Genomic DNA, 17,423 nt, shown 5'->3' on the forward strand with positions numbered 1-17,423 from the left:
CCTGTTTCACAGGCGAGAAAACGAAGTCACTCCTCCAAGGTCACGGAGGCTGCCAGGCCCCAGGCGCCGCGCCCTTACGCACCCCTGACCGACTGACGCTGGGCGGGCGCGGCCGAAAGAGGCTCCGCCCCGCCCGCGCCACCCGCGCTCCGGCACGCGTGGTGCGGTCCAGGCAGCTCCATTCGCGCGGGGCCGGGGCGGGGGTCCTGGAAGCTGCGCAGCCGGTGTGGGCCCCGCGCGCCCGGGTGCTGAGGTCCGCGGACGGTTCCCCTGCACCGGGCCGGAGAGGGGCCGCGGCAGGCGGCGCGCGGGCCGCAGCCGCACCACGAGCCTGGGCTGCAGCGGGAGCGACGCGCCGGCCGCCGGCTGGGGGTGGAGCCCCGCCGCGGCCCCAGGTAACGCCGGGCCCGGACCCTGCGCCGAGCGCCCCGGGCGCAGGGCCGGCGAGCACGCGGCGGTAGGGGGCGGCCGCGGGCCGGCGGAGGAGCGCACGCGGGGGCTTCCCGCCAGGCCTCTGCAGGCGCCCGCACGGCGGGAGCTCGCAGTCCCAGGCCCGGCAGCGGGAGCTGCGCCGCTCTTCTCCCCGTCCGCTAGGTCCAAACGCCCCAGCTCGGGGAGCCCCGGGGAACTCCGAGCCCCCGCGTGCCCTGCGCCCCGCGCACGTCCCGACCGCCACCCCCGGCGGGTGCCGGCTGCGGCTGGGACCCAGGCGTCCGGCACCGCGAGCCGGAGACGCGCTGCAGTTCTTTGGCCTCGCCATGTCCGTCCTAAACATTTCCCCGACGCCCCCTGCGCCAGCCGCCGGGGAGCCAAAGCGGCCTAAGCCCTGCCCTGGAGCGGCTGCAGGTTCGGGGAACAGACCGCTGCACTTCAGCGCCGTCCCTACTGCATTCTGGATGTCGGAACGCCGCGGGGTCCGGAGAGGGTCCGTGTCTTGCCCAAGGTCACACAGCTTCCATTGCCTGAAAGCCACTAAGCTCGAGTCGAGCTGGTGCCAGGGGCTGTGAAGTGGGGGGAGGAGGACGAGTAAGATGGAGGGACAGTGGGGGATTCGGGTAGACTCGTCTTCCTGGATCTTCCAGGGACCGCACTCCTGCAGCCCTCGGTTTTCATCACTGAATAATGTGACGGTTCCTGCCCCCTTTGCAGAATCTGGGGGTTCCAGTAGTGAGAACTGCGGGGTGGGGCGGAGGAGTCAGAAAGGGGAACGCCCCCACGCCACACCCACACAGCGCACACCTCCAAATGCGGACCCAGACCCGAAAAGTCGGCCGGCACACACACACAGAACCACTGTTGACCCACCGAGGAGGATGCTTTCACCCAGCTTCACACCTGGACAAACAGCCTAACAGACCTTACTGACTTCCCCAAGGTCACAGGCTAACCAGAGGCAGGGCGGGCTGGCCTCAGGGGCTCTGTCTCACCCCTCAGTGTAGTCCTTTCGCCCCAGTGGCCTAGTTACTATCGATCACCCGATTTTACAGACGAGAGATTGAGGAGGAGAGGAGCCATAGAACTTACCCAAGGTCTCAAAACTGGAGCCCGAATGCTGAGGGCCAGAGCCCCAGACGGGGAGCACCTCTCCAGACGCCCTGCCCTCGCCGCCATCTGCACGCACAGCCACTTAAGGGAGCCAGAACTCGGGGCTCAGGGCTGTTGAGGCCAGCCCTGAGTGGAAAGGACTTAGCAGGGCTTTGTCTACTCCCTCCCTGGTGTGTGAGGCTCTGGGCCCTGCTCTGATGCTCTGGTGTCTGGGAGGTGTGAACCCTGAGCTGGCTCTGCCAGGCTGTGCTGTGTCCCGCCACCTCCATCCTGGGAAGGTGACTGGGCCCTGCCTCTTTGGAGGGAGGTTTGAGGGGCCTTGGAAGAAAGAAATGGGGTACTTTCTGACTCTGAGGGAGAGAGGCAGCCAGTTGTCCAGGCTCTGGGGTAGGTGAGAACCCTAGTCGGGCAGGGCCCCAGCAGGAAACATGGCCACGCCCTCCTCTTCCTGCCTCAGCTTGCCCAAGCCCCTCCCACTGCAGAGGAGGCCTGGGGGAGGAAGCCGGAATGTGGCATCAAGTGCTTTGTGCTGAAGGATCAAACTTTGGATCCCTCTCAGGCTCCTGTCCACTCTGATCTGGAGCCATCCACTAGTCCCTCAGCCTCTGTGTTCTCCCCTTTCCCTGGGGACATCTGCATTTGGTTGTTCGGCAACCACGGGGCCCCTGTGTTGGCATTCATATTACACAAACCACACTTAATGTGAGATGAGAATGGGATCCCAGGTTTGCCCCTTGATGGCTGCATGGCACTGGGTGAGTCCTGTCACCTCTCACCTCATCTGTAAAATGGGACCAATGCTGGTGGCCAGCTCTTAGAACATGATGAGGAGAGGATCAGGATAGGACTTGCCCAGATCTTGTAGAAGACTCTAGGACTCCCATTTCCCCATAGAACCTCACAGCAGATGCCAGACCAGAGGTGGGCCACTCCCATCTGAGGTTTCACACTTCTGGGCTCTGTGGCGAGGGTCTGCCCCTCCAGGGCTCTGAACCGCTTTCCTCTGTGAGATGAAAGTAAACAACGTCTCCCTTTGAGGGCTTGGGGTGTGGGGAGGACATGGCTCGCACAGTAGGTGTGCAGGCCATGTCCCCACAGCAGGGTTCCAAAGCCTAAGATCCATCAGTGACCCTGAGGAGGGATTCGAAGAAAAGTTCAGATTTCTGGGTTCATTTGAAAAACTGGAAAATTCTGGGAAAATTGTGCCTCCCTTCCCACTTGCTCCAGAGTGATTTCACATCCACACATGAAGGTTTTTCAGGTTAGGGGGAGATGTGTTATTGGCCTCTGGCGCTGAGGGGAAACTCAAATGACTGGGGATTTACTAAGGGTTTCCTGGTCCTGCAGGACAAGAGGCAGATCCAGAGCCCCATTCCTGGGCATCCGCCACCCAGCATGAGCCAGGTCCTGGACTGGGTGTTGTGGGCCCTGCTGGGAGCAGGGGAGCAATCACATGGAGATGGCCTTCTGCTCTCATGATGCAATGTGATGGTAATCCTAATGGACTGAGGAAGCCAGAGCAAGCCAGCAGGGCAGGGAAGGCACCATCCAAGGCAGTGGTCTTTGAGCTAGCCCCAAAGCATGAGCAGGATTTTGCCCAGTAAGTAGGGGATATTGAGGACATATAAAGCAGGGAGAATGCCACAGTCAGAGGCTTGGTGGCTTTAAAGTACGGGATTAGATTGTGGCTGGAGGGTCGCTTTCCTGGGGTGGGGATGGTAAAGGTGGTCTCACTGTGTGGCCTCAGACAAGTCACTTCACCTCTTTGAGCCTCAGGTCCTCATCTGTAAAATGAGGCTAGGGTACCCGTATATGCCAGTGAAGGCTGGACGTCTGCACACTTAAGCCAAACCCCTTCAGCCAGGAGGGGAATTACTTAGTGAGACACACAGCGATTGTGACAGGACTGTGTGCAAATTAAATGGCATGAGGTAAAGGCTGGGGTGCATCTAGCTCTGCGTTCAAAAATGGGGGATTCGGCACAGCTGGAGATGTCACAAGCAGCTTCCTGTAAAAGGTGAGATAGGAACAGAGCTTCAAACAGCCGAAAAGTGAAATGGATTGGCAGAAAGGAAAAGAGAGGGCATCCCAGGCAGGCAGTCTAGCCTGAGCAAAGGCGGGAAGGTGGCAGGGAGAGAAAGCCAGAGGAAGCACCACCATGGTGTGAGAGGGGAGACTGGGGAGAGGCGAGCCTGAAAAGTTTGGACAGGAAGAGCTTGTTAAGTGCAGCCCCAAAACCAGGCTTCCATGCAGTTGGCAGTAGGGAGCCATTGTAGGCCCTATCCATAAGGACAGGCAGGCAGTAATCTAACAAATATGTAGGTACCTTCGAATGTGGGGAGAGTTTTTTAATTTAATTTAATTTTATTTTATTTTTAGACGGAGTCTTGCTCTGTCGCCCAGGCTGGAGTGCACTGGCGCAATCTCGGCTCACTGCAACCTTCACCTCCCGGGTTCAAGCAATTCTCCTGCCTCAGCCTCCTGAGTAGCTGGGATTACAGGTGCACGCCACCATGCCTGGCTAATTTTTGTATTTTTTGTAGAGACAGGGTTTCACCATGTTGGTCAGGCTGGTCTCAAACTCCTGACCTTGTGATCTGCCCGCCTGGATCTCCCAAAGTGCTGGGATTACAGGTATGAGCCACCGTGCGCGGCCATGGGAAGGGTTTTCAAATTGCTTTTATGTGGTGGGGAAAACAAAAGGTTGAAGGAGACATTGGAGGTAAAGGAACAGTTGATGATAAGGAACTGGTTAAAGACATAACCTTGTATATCCACACTTATTCTCATGCACATGTAATTTTTAACTGTGATGGATAGAGTTTGGCGTTCCGGGGAACATCGATAGCACTGCATCATGAACTTGCTCTTGTGTTGCTTAGAGATCTGCAAACAGACGGCTCAGGTCCATCTTCAGTCATTGTGTTGCACAGTGATACTGATCCTTGCTGGTCTAAACATTGCCATAAACATGTCTGTTCCCCAAGCTGAAAGGGGGTTTCTGATTCTAAGGGAACAAAAGGTTTTCTGGCTTAAAAGACTTAAGACATAGTCTTTATAATAGCTTTCTTTAAAAATTTCAGTGGGTTATAATGCATAGGGTTTTTAAAAAAGAGCTAATGTGCAATATATACAATAGTCTATCCTCCTGACCCACTTCTCCCTTCCAGTTCTCCCTAAGGACAACAATTGTTAATCAGTTTCCTGTATACCCTTCCAGAAATATATGCAGATGTGGCATATGTCCAATTAAAGAAACCTGATACATACTGTTACACCTGTTCAGCATCTTGGTTTCAATTTTTATATAAAATTTAGGATTATGAAATATACCAAAGCAGCATAGAAAATGAGCCCCCCATCCCCCTGCCCCATGGCCCACCACACATGTTAACATTTTGCATTGGCGCCTTGTTTATGGCTGTCTTGGAGGTAGCCCCGTGTCGCCTCCAGCTGCCTCTTTGTGGTAACTGCCCAAGAGTCGTTATTGATTATATGCATGCACCCAATATTCATTATTCGACCTGTTCCAGCTCTTGGATATTTAGGAAATTACTGATTTTCTGCTTATATAATTGTGGTGGAGTTAATACCCCATTTTGTATAAATTTTGCCCGGGTGGGTGGGCTTCGAGGCAAAGGAGAACGAGGCTCGGCTTTGGATTAGGTTCACATTCCTGCTCCGCCACGCTTCTAGTTGTGTGATCTGGAGGAAGGGAAGGCCCTCACTTTCCCCATCTGTAAGATGAACTGGCTATAGTAATCCCTCCGTCTCATAGCTGCTGAGAGGAATAGAAAACTAAAGTATGGAGGCTTCACTGGGCTTAGTTCCCAGTTTCCCTGGCTAGGGAGGTCTCCGCGGGGACACCAAACTCTCAAGCCCAGCCTAGCAGCTAGAGCGCCCGGCGCCTGCAGTTTTGCTTTAAACTACAACCTGTTCCCCGCCTCTCTTCCTCTGCCGCCACGCTGGGGGCGGGGCGGTTAAATGTCTCCGTGACGTCAGCGCGAGCAGGGCCAATCTCCCTGCCCGGCAGACGTTAGCTCGTTGGCATGGGTGGCCCGCCATTGGTCTGTTGGGCAATCTGGGCCGTCCCAGCTTTTTAAAGACGCCGTGTAGTATAAACAAGGAGAAGTGGGGCGGCCGGGCCATGATGTCAGCGCGGTGCTGCAGCTCTTGGGGGTGACGTCATCTCCGGGAAGGTGGCCGGCCCAGGGTTGTTAGAGCCAGCCTAACCACTTGGGCCGGTTTGAGGCCGCTCTCGCCCCGTCAGAGGTCAGACCCATTGCACTTCAGTATCTCAGGCAGCACCCTGTCCCCGAGGAGGGGACCATGACACAGTAAGTCCGTACTGCCGGTTCTCCTGGCGGGACCCATTTCTTCGGCAGGGCAACTGAGCCTCAGAGGCACGAGTAGTTAGCGAGTTTGCATAGCAAGTTCGAGTTGCAGCCGATCGGTTTTGCCCACCCTGGGGTCTCCCCATCTTTATGTCAGGATATGTGGCCCCGCCCCTTGCTTTTGACTATGGCTGCGGTCACTTTAAGTGCGAAGGTGGGGGCGAGGAGGAGGTTAAAAAAATTTCAAGATGGTGGCCCACTAGTCACGTGCGTGGTCGCGGCGAGTGATTGGCTCTCAGGGCGGAGCTCCCGGCGCGGGGCGGGGCCTCCGCGGGCTTGCAGCGGGCTACTGTTTGCCGGAGCCTCCCGGCGCGCCCCCGCGAGCCCCCTCCCGTCCGGCGCGCGACCCCGCCGCTTCGAATGTTGTGAATCAAATGTGGGGTTTGTTACATTCCGCTGCCGCCGCGGACAGTTCTTAAAGGGCCAGCCGCCGGCTGCCGCGCAGACCCAGCTGCGTCCTGCGCCGCCTCCCGCTCCCTGAGGGCCTGGGCCGAGAGAGACTGATCGCGCGTGGGCCTCGCGAGGCAGACGCCGTTGGGCGGACAACAAAGAGAGAGGCCCCGGAAGGAGCCGGGCTGCCCCCGGACCCGGGGGTGGGGAGGGGAGCACATTGTTCCGCAGGGCGGGAGCTCTTAAAGGATCCAGACAGGCACCCCCCACCCCCACCGCCCCCTGCCCAGTTTGGCCGTCCTAGATCGGGAACAAAGGAGTCAACGTGTGGCCGGACGGCCAAAGGTGAGTCGGTGCCAGGGCCCCCAACTTCCTATTTCCCCACCCATGGACCTTCTGTTCCCCTCCCCTGGGAGTGGGGGCCGTGATCTAGCTGGCTCCGCAGGGGTTAATCACGGGCGGTCCAGACTGCGGGCAGCGAGACCCCAGGGATCAGGAACCCCCCCCAAGGCCCCCCGTGGCCGGGCCGTGTCTCCCCTCTCCTGCAGCTGAGCGCTGCGGTTGGAGAGGAAGGAGCCGCCCCCCTCCCCCTGCGGCCGCCACTTCCTTTGTTGTTGCTTTTGTCTCACGCCGAGCACATGGTCCGGGATCCTCGGCTCTTAAAGTCACAGCGTTCCGGCCCCTGCGCTGCAGTCTTGCCTCCCGCCTCCTGTGTCCCTCCGAGAGCGGCACAAAAGAGTAGGAAGCGAACGAGGGAGGCCCCTCTCGGGGCAGATGTCCGCGCCTCGGCCCCCCAGCACTATGCCTGGGGAGGGGTGGCTGGGTAAGCTTCCCAGAGCCCCACAGCGTGCACTTGGCCCGCGATGGGGAGCCCCCCCTTCCCCAGGACACTGGTTTCCTCCCCCACTAGTGTGACCACCTGGTTTTTTCTGGGCTCTTCTGGTTTTATTTGGGCGCTGTGGGAAGGAAAGATTTCCACCCCCATTTTACAGCTGTGCCAACTGAGGCTCTCAGAAGCAAAGGGATTTCCTTGACCAAGGTCACCCAGGGAGTCTTCTCTCCTAGTCTGGTGGTCCGGCCCTCAGCTGCCTCCAGGCACCACACGTTGGGAAGCTCTGCTTGCGCTAGGCAGAGCCTGCTTGTTTCGGGTGGGGTGTGGGGAAGTAGGAAGGGGGGCTTCTCTTCCTGGCTGAGTCTGCTCGTGCCCCCAGGGTCTGACTTTGTTTTTATCTGCAAAAGGGAGTGTCTCTTCCTGCAAACAGATCCCTGGGGCTCTTAGACCAAGGTCGGGGTAGGTGCTTGGGGCATTGGACCTAAGGGGTTGGCCGCCTCTCTTGGGTGCGTGTGGGGGGGGGGGTGTTAACTGCAAAATGCATTACATGCCTGGGGCGGACGGGGCTCAGCGACGGGACTCTCAAGACCCGTTCACACAGAGCTCCGTGATAGCACAGCACAGAGATGTGGACGGGCAGAGCAGTTGTTAGGGGAGGCCACCTGGCCACCCTTGCTGTTTGACCTTGAGCAAGTTGCTGGCTCCAACTCTGGGCCTTGCTTGCTTCTCTGTACCACAGAGCTAAAGATGGATGCCTGAAAGAGAGTGCCCTCCCAGCCTCCTGTATGACTTGGAGACTCGGGATTAGGTGATTTCCTCCAGCTATTGATGCCACAAGGAGTTATGGGTTGGGGGAGTTTGGGCCTAGGAGGCCAACTAGGACCAATTCCGTTCTCTCTGGCCTTGTGGCCTAGAGTAACTTCCTTCCTTTCTCTCGGCTCCAGTTTTCTCAGCCATGAAGTGGGTGTAACCCTTCTATGCCACCTCTGTTCCTGGCAGGGCTTAAAGAACCAGGATCCACTCTTACCAGCTGAGGTATTCCCCTAGAGTAGCATATCTGCCTGCTGCCCTGGAAGTGTCACCCTTCAAGCTCTGCTGGAGGTTGGAAATGGAGGTCAGCGTGTCATATTATCTAATAATGATCATTCACACCCAAGCTAAGTTCATACTTTACAAGTTGCTTCTGCTGTTGCCTTGGAGCAGTCCTTGATGGTAAACTGGGAGGTAGTTATTGGGCTGTTCCCATTTTACAGATGAACATACTGAGGCTCGGGAGGGGAAGCCCTTGCCCACGGTCTGTAGGCAAGAATCTCGCTAGAAGTCACTGTCATGTGTGAGTCTGTGAGGGCTGACACTCTTACCCACAGCTGGAGGCCCTTCTGTCTCCTGGCTTGCTTTCACAGCTCCTCACCACCTTCCCTGCCCTGGGGAGTGGGTGCCTTTGTAGGGGGCTGGCCACAGAGCAGACACCCACAGGCCTGGGCCTCTGCAGGAGTGCCTTGGGCCTGGCACTGCTCAGCCATCTGCAAGACATCCTGACATAAGAGGAGCAGTCAAGGCTGCTGGCTTGGTGGCTAATCATGGGTGCTTTATGGCCAGACTGCTTAGGTCATGCCCCTGTGCACTCACGATTCCAGCTGACTGGCCTTGGACCTCACCTGTCTGAGCCTTGGTGTCCTGACCTCCCAGGGTTGCTGGGAGGACTCACCAAGTTGGCGCCGGGGAAACAGCATGGTTATTATGGTGACTGTTCTGCACCAGCAGAACTATGGGCTCCTAAGCTTTCTGAGGTTAGCTAGGGTAGAGATTCCCAAACCTAGCTGTGCTGTGACAACTTCTGGGGAATTTGTTAAAAATCTAGGTGCCCTTGTTCCCCATCCCTCCAAAGCGTCTGGTCCAGGAGGACTGGGATGGGCCAGGCATCTGCTGTTTCAGTTATTTGGGGATTTCCTGAGTCTCCCTTGGCCGTTGGTTGCTTGGCTAGTTTGTCGGCAGGAGTTTGGGAGGCTGTGTGTGTAGACATGCCTGTCAGGATGTGCACTTGGCCCAGGCCAGGGGGCACAAACCCAGTCCCTGATGGTGGGCAGGCAGAGGCTGGGCCTGGGTGACCTGGAGGGAAAGCGCTCGCTCCCAGTGAGGGAGCCAGGCAGAAACAAGTGGGACCAGGCTTGCCATGAGAAGCCAGGTTTTTTTGTAATCTCCCAACTGTCAGTCGTTGGCATTAAAGTCATTGCCGCCAGACTGGGTGACCTTGGACCTGTGTGATTGGCTCTGTTCCGTGCACATTTATCACATCAGGCCTGCCCTGAGCTGGACACAAGGTGGTCCCTGGCCCTGCCCGCACCCTCTGCTGGTCGGGCCCCGTCTCCCATGCGGGCTCCTTTTGAAAAGTAGGGCCCAGGCTTGTGAAGTGCAGTACAGAGGAAATGGCTCTTGCCGCTGTTGGCAGGAAGGAACTAGGTGTTGAGCTGACAGTTACACTGGCTCCCTGGCCGTGTCAACAGGGAGGTGACATTGAAAGCTGGGTATCAAGGATGCATAGGAGTTTTGTTAGATGGGGAAGGGATGGAAGGAGCCTCCCTGTGGCAGGAACAACAAAGAGCTGGTCCTGTTGGACGCACTCTTCAGCTTTGCAGGGCCTGACGGGTTCTAGAGCTTTTCCTGCCAGGGCCTCGTCCCAACTTTGAGTTGAGCGGAACCCTGAGGTTGAGCCAGGTCCCTTGACATCCTCCACCTGGACCCTCATCTCTGACTGGAGGCAGGAGACCCTGCCCCAACCCATTCCTATTCAACTTCCTCTCTCGGGTTCTTCCTTCCCTTTTTTCTCAACAGGCTCCACCTCCCACTTTGAGGGCTGGGTTGGGGGCCCCAGAGCAAGGGCCTGGCTGCATGCCAGACTCCACAGTCTCCCCAGGCTGGCTTCCTTCATCACCTCCCATGAAGCCTGGGGCTGGTCCTCTCCGTCGGCAGCACAGCACAGGGAGAGGCTTTCTTTGGCCCACCTCCCAGCTTTTACACTTTACCGTGGGGCTTTGGGCAAGTTTCTTCTTGCTGAGCCTCAGTTTCCTCCTCTGTAAAACGGGCCAGCTATACATTCCTTGAAAGGTAGATGAAGTCACACGTGGACAGGCACAGTGGGAGCAGGTTAAGGAAAGAAAGAATGGTGTCTTGCTTTGGACTGGAAGCCCCCAAGGGCAGGAGCAGGTTAGAACCTCTTGCTTGGTGCCAGTAAGAGGAGAACTGGGTCCCCAGGCCTGTTTGGAATCCCTGCTGGAACCAGCCAGAGGGAAGGGAGGATGTGGACCCTCCTCAGGAACCCCCAGCTGCCGCCTGGAGGCCAAGTTGTAGCCCCTGGTGTAAGGCAGAGAAAGATCTGGCCCTAAGCCCCTTTCCAAGACAGGGTGCCCTGAGACCCCGCCCAGCGGGAGCCTACCGGGAGCCCGCTGGCTTGGAAGCACGCTGGCCAGCTCGCTGAGCTCCGCAACTGAGGGGGACTGGGTCCCATTTCACACAGCAGGAGGGTGAGGCCTGGGTGCTGGCAGGCTGAGCTGTCCTGGCGTGTCAGCACTGGACCCCAGGGCTCGGAGGAGGGGCGTGGCTGAACACCATTCGTCCCTGGGGTCACACTGCAGAGGTTTGGTTCTGTGGTTCTGTCTCCTGACCCCTCATGGCACAAGGGCCTGGACTCCTCTGTGCCTCAGTTTCTTTCTTTCTTTTTTTTTTTTTTTTGTTTTGTTTTGTTTTGTTTTGTTTGAGACAGGAGTCTCGCTCTGTCACCAGACTAGAGTGCAGTGGTGCGATCTCAGCTCAGCTCACTGCAACCTCCGCCTCCCGGGTTCAAGCGATTCTCGTGCCTCAGCCTCCCAAGTAGCTGGGATTACAGGTGTCCACCACCATGCCTGGCTAGTTTTTGTATTTTTAGTAGAGACGAGGTTTCACCATGTTGGCCAGGCGCCTCAGTTTTCTTGTCTCCTTGCCTCCTAGGGTTGTGAGTCCCGGCCCAGCCCCTCCACCCCCCTGCCCCCCTGATGCGACCATGGGCTCTGGCAGTGACTAGGTGGCCACCCTCCGCCCCCGTGGGTCAGCGGCGATTCTCTGCGGGACCCGGCAGCACCCCGGGCCAGCTCTGGGGAAGGTAGGAAGGAGCCTCCCAGTCCTGGTGCTGGGGCACGGGGGCCAGCAGGAGTGGGGCGCAGGGCCCTGAGCTGCCTTCCCTCCCCGTGGGGGGAGTCACCCTGGTTTCTCTCCCTGCTCTGTGTACGAGTGGCCCCCCTCAGTCCTATCGGGGCCTCCTCTCTGTGGTGCAGCCCTGGCCTCGAGGGCCCCCTGGCCAGCCCGCCTGCCCGGGATGAGCGCTTACCCTCCCAGCAGCCGCCGTCCCGACCTCCACACCTCCCCGTAGAGGAGCGCCGAGCCTCGGCTCCTGCCGGCGGGAGCCCCCGAATGCTGCACCCCGCCACCCAGCAGAGCCCGTTCATGGTTGATCTCCACGAGCAGGTAGGCAGAACCCCATCCCCGGTGCCCCTGGCCCTGTGAGCCAGTCTGAGAGGCAGAGGCAGCAAGGCCTAGATTTCACCTAGCTTGCATTTCACGTTCCAGGGAGGCATTATTAGCCCTGCTTTACAGGTAGGTAAACTGAGGCCCGGGGAAAGGGCCACACTGGGTGACTGGCAGAGCTAGATTCCCACGGGGCTTTCTCTGCCCCGGGGGCCTGGGAGTAGAGGCACGGTCTGGTCTGCACTGAGGTAGGCCGCCGTGGAGAAGGGAAGGGAGCCGGCAGCTGGATGTGGCAGGATGATTTCTCCTGAGAGTAGCCCTCACGGCCAGCTTCCTTCTCACACTTTCCCGGCGTTCTCTTCACCCACAGGTGCACCAGGGACCTGTCCCTCTGTCCTACACGGTTACCACAGTGACGACCCAAGGCTTCCCCTTGCCTACAGGCCAGCACATCCCTGGCTGCAGTGCCCAGCAGCTCCCAGCATGCTCCGTGATGTTCAGCGGGCAGCATTACCCCCTCTGCTGCCTCCCGCCCCCGGTGAGTGAGTGTTTCCAGCTCCTCCTCCACCAGCTGCAAGCCCCAGGCACAAGCCAGCGGCTCAGCGGGCCCAGGGCAGCCCTGAACCGGGCTGAGCTATCCAGCCATCCAGGCTGTCAGAGCGCCTGCCTGGCCTACCCAGGAAAGCATACGTGTGTTCACATTTGGTAATAGAGTGTTTCAAGGTTCAGGGACCCCCAGTACCCCTGTACCTGCCTTACAGCTTGGCAGAGGCCCAGGAGTTGAGGCTGTGGGCCTTAACAGTGGAGTGTCTTGCCTGGGTGGCCTAGGACAGGGATGGGCCTTCCACAGGGTTTCTTGTGCAGACCCTGGAGCTGCTGGGTGTGTGCCCAGTGGGGGCCTTTTGCTGGGTGGCATGGCGTAGACCTGGCCCAGAGCCCAGGAGAATGTTCTCAGCCCCCCGCCCCCTCTCTTGGCAGCTTATCCAGGCGTGTACCATGCAGCAGCTGCCTGTACCCTATCAGGCCTACCCCCACCTCATCTCCAGTGACCACTACATCCTGCACCCCCCACCACCGGCCCCACCCCCCCAGCCCACCCACATGGCGCCCCTGGGGCAGTTTGTGTCTCTGCAGACCCAGCACCCTCGGATGGTGAGTCGGCATGGGTCCGATGCTGGAGGGGGATGGTGTGGGGGGAGGCGAGGTGAGGACAGCCTCGTCTCACTGACTTGCTGACCCGGTGCCGCTTCTTCCAGCCCCTACAGCGGCTCGACAACGACGTGGACCTGCGTGGGGACCAGCCCTCCCTGGGTAGCTTCACCTACTCCACCTCTGCGCCTGGCCCAGCCCTTTCCCCGTCGGTGCCCCTGCACTACCTGCCCCACGATCCGCTGCACCAGGAGCTGTCTTTTGGTGTGGTGAGTGCCACCCCGACCCCCACCTGGGCTCCGGGGTGGCTGAGAGGCAGACCTGCTGGGCTGACCTGCATCTGGGCTCCCGGGCGGCTGGGAGGCAGGCCCGCTGGGCTGACTCGCACCTGGGTTCCAGGGCACCTGGGAGGCAGGCCCGCTGGGCTGACCCCCACCTGGGCTCCGGGGCGGCTGGGAGGCAGGCCTGCCGGGCTGACCTGCACCTGGCCCCTCTTGCAGCCATATTCTCACATGATACCACGCAGACTGAGCACCCAGAGATACCGCCTGCAGCAGCCACTGCCCCCACCGCCGCCACCACCACCCCCACCACCCTACTACCCCAGCTTCCTCCCCTACTTCCTGTAAGTATCCGCACATCCGCCCCAGGTCCCTGATGCCCTGTTCTGGAACCTCCAGTGGTTAGACCTAAACACAGCTCCAGGGGCCCCAGGGCCTCTGAAGCCATCTGGCGTTCCCCCCTTAACCTGACAGGCATGCCAGCTGGGCTCCCTTTCCCGCTGCAACGTTCTGGGCTCTGTTTGCAAGGAGGGAGTCAGGAGAGCGGCTCTGTGTGCCCCCTTCCTTCTGACCTTGACCCTGGGCCCCCACGCTTGTCTCTCTCTAGCTCGATGCTGCCAATGTCACCAACAGCAATGGGGCCCACCATCAGCCTGGACCTGGATGTGGATGACGTGGAGATGGAGAACTATGAGGTCCCATGGAGCCCCATGCTGGGAGGTGGGGTTTGGGAGACCTGCAGCCCTGGGCACCGCTGACCCCGTCTCCTGCCCGCATGCAGGCCCTCCTGAACCTGGCCGAGCGGCTGGGAGATGCCAAGCCCCGGGGCCTCACCAAAGCAGACATAGAGCAGCTCCCGTCGTACCGCTTTAACCCGGACAGCCATCAGTCAGAGCAGACGCTGTGAGTACCATGTCCTACCTCCCACCCCTCTGAACACAGCTGGCTGCCATGGGACGCCCCTCTCGGGAGTCACACTCCACTGAGCCTTCCCGTGGCCCTCAGCGTGAAGGTGACGCTCCGTGCCCCTCTGCAGGTGTGTGGTCTGCTTCAGTGACTTCGAGGCGCGGCAGCTGCTCCGAGTCCTCCCCTGCAACCATGAGTTCCACACCAAGTGTGTTGACAAGTGGTTGAAGGTAACACTGCCCAGGCTGGCTCCTGGGTATTCCTCATGCAGTGATGGTGGGATGGGCTGGCCTGGGCTGTTTCCCTCCTTGTCCTTGTCATTATCTCGGAAGTTCTGGCTCCAGGGGACCAGGTCCCCCTAGGCAGCTGCACAGATGTGATGGGTTGGGGCTGGTGAGAGCAACGCCTGACGTGCATGTTCCCACAGGCCAACCGGACATGTCCCATCTGCCGGGCCGACGCCTCCGAGGTGCCCAGGGAGGCTGAGTGAGGCCACACAGCCGCCTGCCCGGGAGAACCCTGCCTGAAGCTCTGGAAACTTGTGGGTGGGGCCCAGGGAGGATGGGGAGGGAGTGGCCCAGGCCTGCCCCGTCGCTCCCGCCTGCATCTCCAGAGCTGGTGCCAGGGTCAGCCCGGTGAGGAGTCCCTGCAATAAGCCCCTGCATTTGCCAAGCTCCAAAGACTCCCTCCCTAGTCTTCCTGCCTGCCCGCCCGCCCGCCACGGAGCTGCCTGAGTGTCCCTGATCGGATCTCCCTCCTGTGCACCCTCAGGTCCCTCCTTTTCCTGCTGGCACTGAGAGCCAGGGGTCCGCTCCCTCGGTGGGGCCGGTGGAGATCCTTGGCCCCAGGATGGGCAAGACAGAGCACCATCCTGGGTCAGAAGGTCTCATGCTCTGAAATGGTGTGCCCTCTGCCCAGGTGGCACTGCCAGGTGCGTAGACAGACGGTGTCACGAGCCATTTCCTGAGCCCCAGGGCTGAATCCTCCCTCCTTGACCCCAAACAGTGAACTCAGGCAGCCGGCTCTGTGTTGGCTGCTGTGAGGGCTGAGTCTGGCTCCCTAGGGGACCCTCATCCCAGGCACAACATTCCAGCCCCACCCTCAGGCTGGAGGGCGTCCCAGCCTAATCCCGAGCTGGGCACACACGTATCCTGAGGGGCTTGGGCCATACGGGGAGAGGGAGCCCTGTGTTCCCCGGTGGCTGTCCCTCCCAGGGATGCAGCCAGACCCGTGCCCAATCTCCTCTCCCTCTGTCGTTTTGCATGAACGTGAGGAGCAGCAGTTTTTGTTTATTCATTTGGCCCAAAATCGCGTGTAGGATTTGGGGATGTGGATATTTAAGACAATTTCTTTTTTCTTTTGGTTTAATAGGGGCGGGTATAGGGACCAACTGGGACTGAGTGCCCAGGGGGCCGAGCACGGTCGTGCTGACTGGCCTGCATGCATGCGTGTGCCGGGCTGGGCTGGGCAGCCGGCGGTCGTTGGGCAGGGTTGGGGGTCTGTGCTCAGCTGATAACTGCCATGCACTGTACTGCACACGTCCCTAGAGCCTACCGGGACCCGACGCTTTTCAGGGCATTTCTCCCTCCAGCCAGGGCCCATCTCCCACCTGCCTGGGCGAGTCTCCTCCAAGGAAGTCCCAGGAGGATGGGGTCCAGGAAGGCTGTGGGCCCCCACCTCCAGGGGGCCTTCCCAGCCTGATCCCTGTCCTCCAAGTTCTGGAGGAGGCCGCTGTAGGGTCTGGCTGAGCTCCCCACCCTCTTTCCCTGGTCCCAATCCTTTCTTGTCCTATACCCAGCTGGGGTTGCTGCCCTGAACGAACTGCGTGTGGGGCCGGCACATCCTAGCAGGCAGCCCCTGGCGCCTGCTGCCTCAGGGATGCTCCAACCACCCTCGTTCTCCCCGCAGCGGCCCTGGCTCCCACCTCCCGCCCCAGCCTGCCGTGGGGCCTGTCAGCCTGGTCCCACCCCCATGGAGAACCCAAAGTCTTACTGTATATAACTCCAGGTGACGTTTCTATATTTATAGCAGTGTTGAAAACCCACGTGTTTTACACAGAACCACCCTCTCCAACCCCTCCCTTCCCAACCCCAACAAAACGTTTTCAAACCCCTTACAGTTCCTGGGGCAGGCGGAAACAGGCTCACAGATTGTGTCGGCTGCAGCAGTGATTCCAACAAGCAGCTATTGGGGGGGGGAAACACAGCATTTTAAAAAATCATCATTAAAAAACAAGATTTATACAACAATTACTTAGGATGTTTGTGATCTGCCGACCTTGCTATAGATGCCATGTTACCAATGATTTCCTGTGGTGGGGGCTTGCCATTGTTTACTCTTTTATTTACCAACTTCTGGCCTAGGCATGACAGTGGGCACCTTCCCCCAGCCCCGGCTGGGCCCAGCGCCTGTGTTCTGTGTTAGAAAGGTTTTATATATATATATAAAATTACATATATATGTAGAAATATATGTAATTTTGGGGGCCCTGTTCCTTGCACATTTTACAGTTACCTCATTTTTCCCATGTATGTATTTGAGAAAATGCTAATATATAGAGAAAAAAATGGTTCTTAAAGCTTAAATGTGTGGTTTTTTCCATTCCATGGGATTCACGTTGGTTTGTAGCATTTAACATAACTAGTATGTTGTATTATATATATGTGTATACTGATTGAAATTTTTAACAGATTTGTACTTTTTTTAAAATGAAAGTTGCTAGTTCTGCTTGACCAAGTAGTGCAATCATTATTTTTTTTAATATTGTTGCTGATTTCAGAGGGATATTCACTAATAAATGTATGATGTATACCAACGACCACCCACGCTGCCTTTGGCTGCCCGTGTCTTTTTGGTGGGAGGTGGGATGGGGATGAGGCTTAACGCCTGTAATCCCAGCACTTTGGGAGGCCGAGGCTGGTAGATCACTTAAGGTGAGGTGTTCGATACCAGCCTGCCCAACATGGTGAAACCCCTTCTTTACTAAAACTACAAAAAAATTAGGCCAGACGCGGTGGCTCATGCCTGTAATCCCAGCACTTTGGGAGGCTGAGGCGGGTGGCTCACGAGGTCAGGAGATTGAGACCATCCTGGCTAGCATGGTGAAACCTTGTCTCTACTAAAAATACAAAAAAAAAAAAAATTAGCCAGGCGTGCTGGCGTGCACCTGTAGTCCAAGCTACTCGGGAGGCTGAGGCAGGAGAATGGCGTGAACCTGGGAGGCGGAGCTTGCAGTGAGCCAAGATCGTGCCGCTGCACTCCAGCCCGGGTGACAGAGCAAGACTCGGTCTAAAAAAAAAAAAATTAGCCAGGTGTGGTGGCATAAGCCTGTAGTCCCAGCTACTTGGGAGGCTGAGGTAGGAGAATTGCTTGAATCCAGGAGGTGGAGGTTGCAGTGAGCCAAGATTGTGCCACTGCACTCCAGCCTAG

At 58.3% G+C, this 17,423-nt stretch overlaps 2 protein-coding genes across 17 annotated transcripts in view; one reads left to right on the forward strand and one right to left on the reverse strand.

Moving 5' to 3' along the window:
• CDHR2 (cadherin related family member 2) overlaps positions 1-1,951 on the reverse strand; it is a 55,259-nt gene extending 53,308 nt beyond the window's left edge. For both annotated transcript variants that reach the window (XR_008525677.2, XM_054556325.2), the window contains exon 1: positions 1,525-1,951. Coding sequence is in view for 1 of the 2 variants with exons in the window: in XM_054556325.2 (XP_054412300.1) it covers positions 1,525-1,611 (87 nt within the window). In the remaining variant the exon portion in view is untranslated. The remainder of the gene's footprint in view (positions 1-1,524) is intronic.
• RNF44 (ring finger protein 44) lies at positions 187-16,819 on the forward strand. 15 transcript variants are annotated; one of them, XR_010140113.1, is made up of 13 exons: positions 5,892-7,152; positions 11,146-11,296; positions 11,469-11,658; positions 12,029-12,196; positions 12,637-12,810; positions 12,915-13,076; positions 13,308-13,432; positions 13,696-13,783; positions 13,870-13,991; positions 14,125-14,224; positions 14,422-14,629; positions 14,766-14,925; positions 15,903-16,819. XR_010140113.1 is itself a non-coding variant. In XM_063724520.1 (11 exons), the coding sequence occupies exons 2-11, from the start codon at positions 11,190-11,192 to the stop codon at positions 14,482-14,484; spliced, it is 1,299 nt and encodes a 432-aa protein (XP_063580590.1). In that variant the 5' UTR covers positions 187-395; positions 11,146-11,189; the 3' UTR covers positions 14,485-16,819. The 15 variants fall into 15 exon arrangements, 8 of the variants coding, with proteins under 8 accessions (XP_063580590.1, XP_054412305.1, XP_024102688.1 ...); XR_010140116.1 differs by having other exon boundaries at positions 5,892-6,674; positions 16,114-16,819; XR_010140114.1 differs by lacking the exon at positions 5,892-7,152 and adding an exon at positions 10,890-11,044.
• Positions 16,820-17,423: the final 604 nt, after the last annotated feature.

Source organism: Pongo abelii, chromosome 4 (assembly GCF_028885655.2).
Source record: "Pongo abelii isolate AG06213 chromosome 4, NHGRI_mPonAbe1-v2.0_pri, whole genome shotgun sequence".
Lineage (NCBI taxonomy): Eukaryota > Metazoa > Chordata > Mammalia > Primates > Hominidae > Pongo > Pongo abelii.

Coding starts and splice junctions, on each gene's coding strand:
- RNF44 (XM_063724520.1), top strand. CDS start 11,190: ATGCGACCATGGGCTCTGGCAGTGACTAGGTGGCCACCCTCCGCCCCC. Junction 13,077..13,307: donor AGGAGCTGTCTTTTGGTGTG/GTGAGTGCCACC, acceptor CCCCTCTTGCAG/CCATATTCTCACATGATACC. Junction 13,992..14,124: donor CATCAGTCAGAGCAGACGCT/GTGAGTACCATG, acceptor GCCCCTCTGCAG/GTGTGTGGTCTGCTTCAGTG.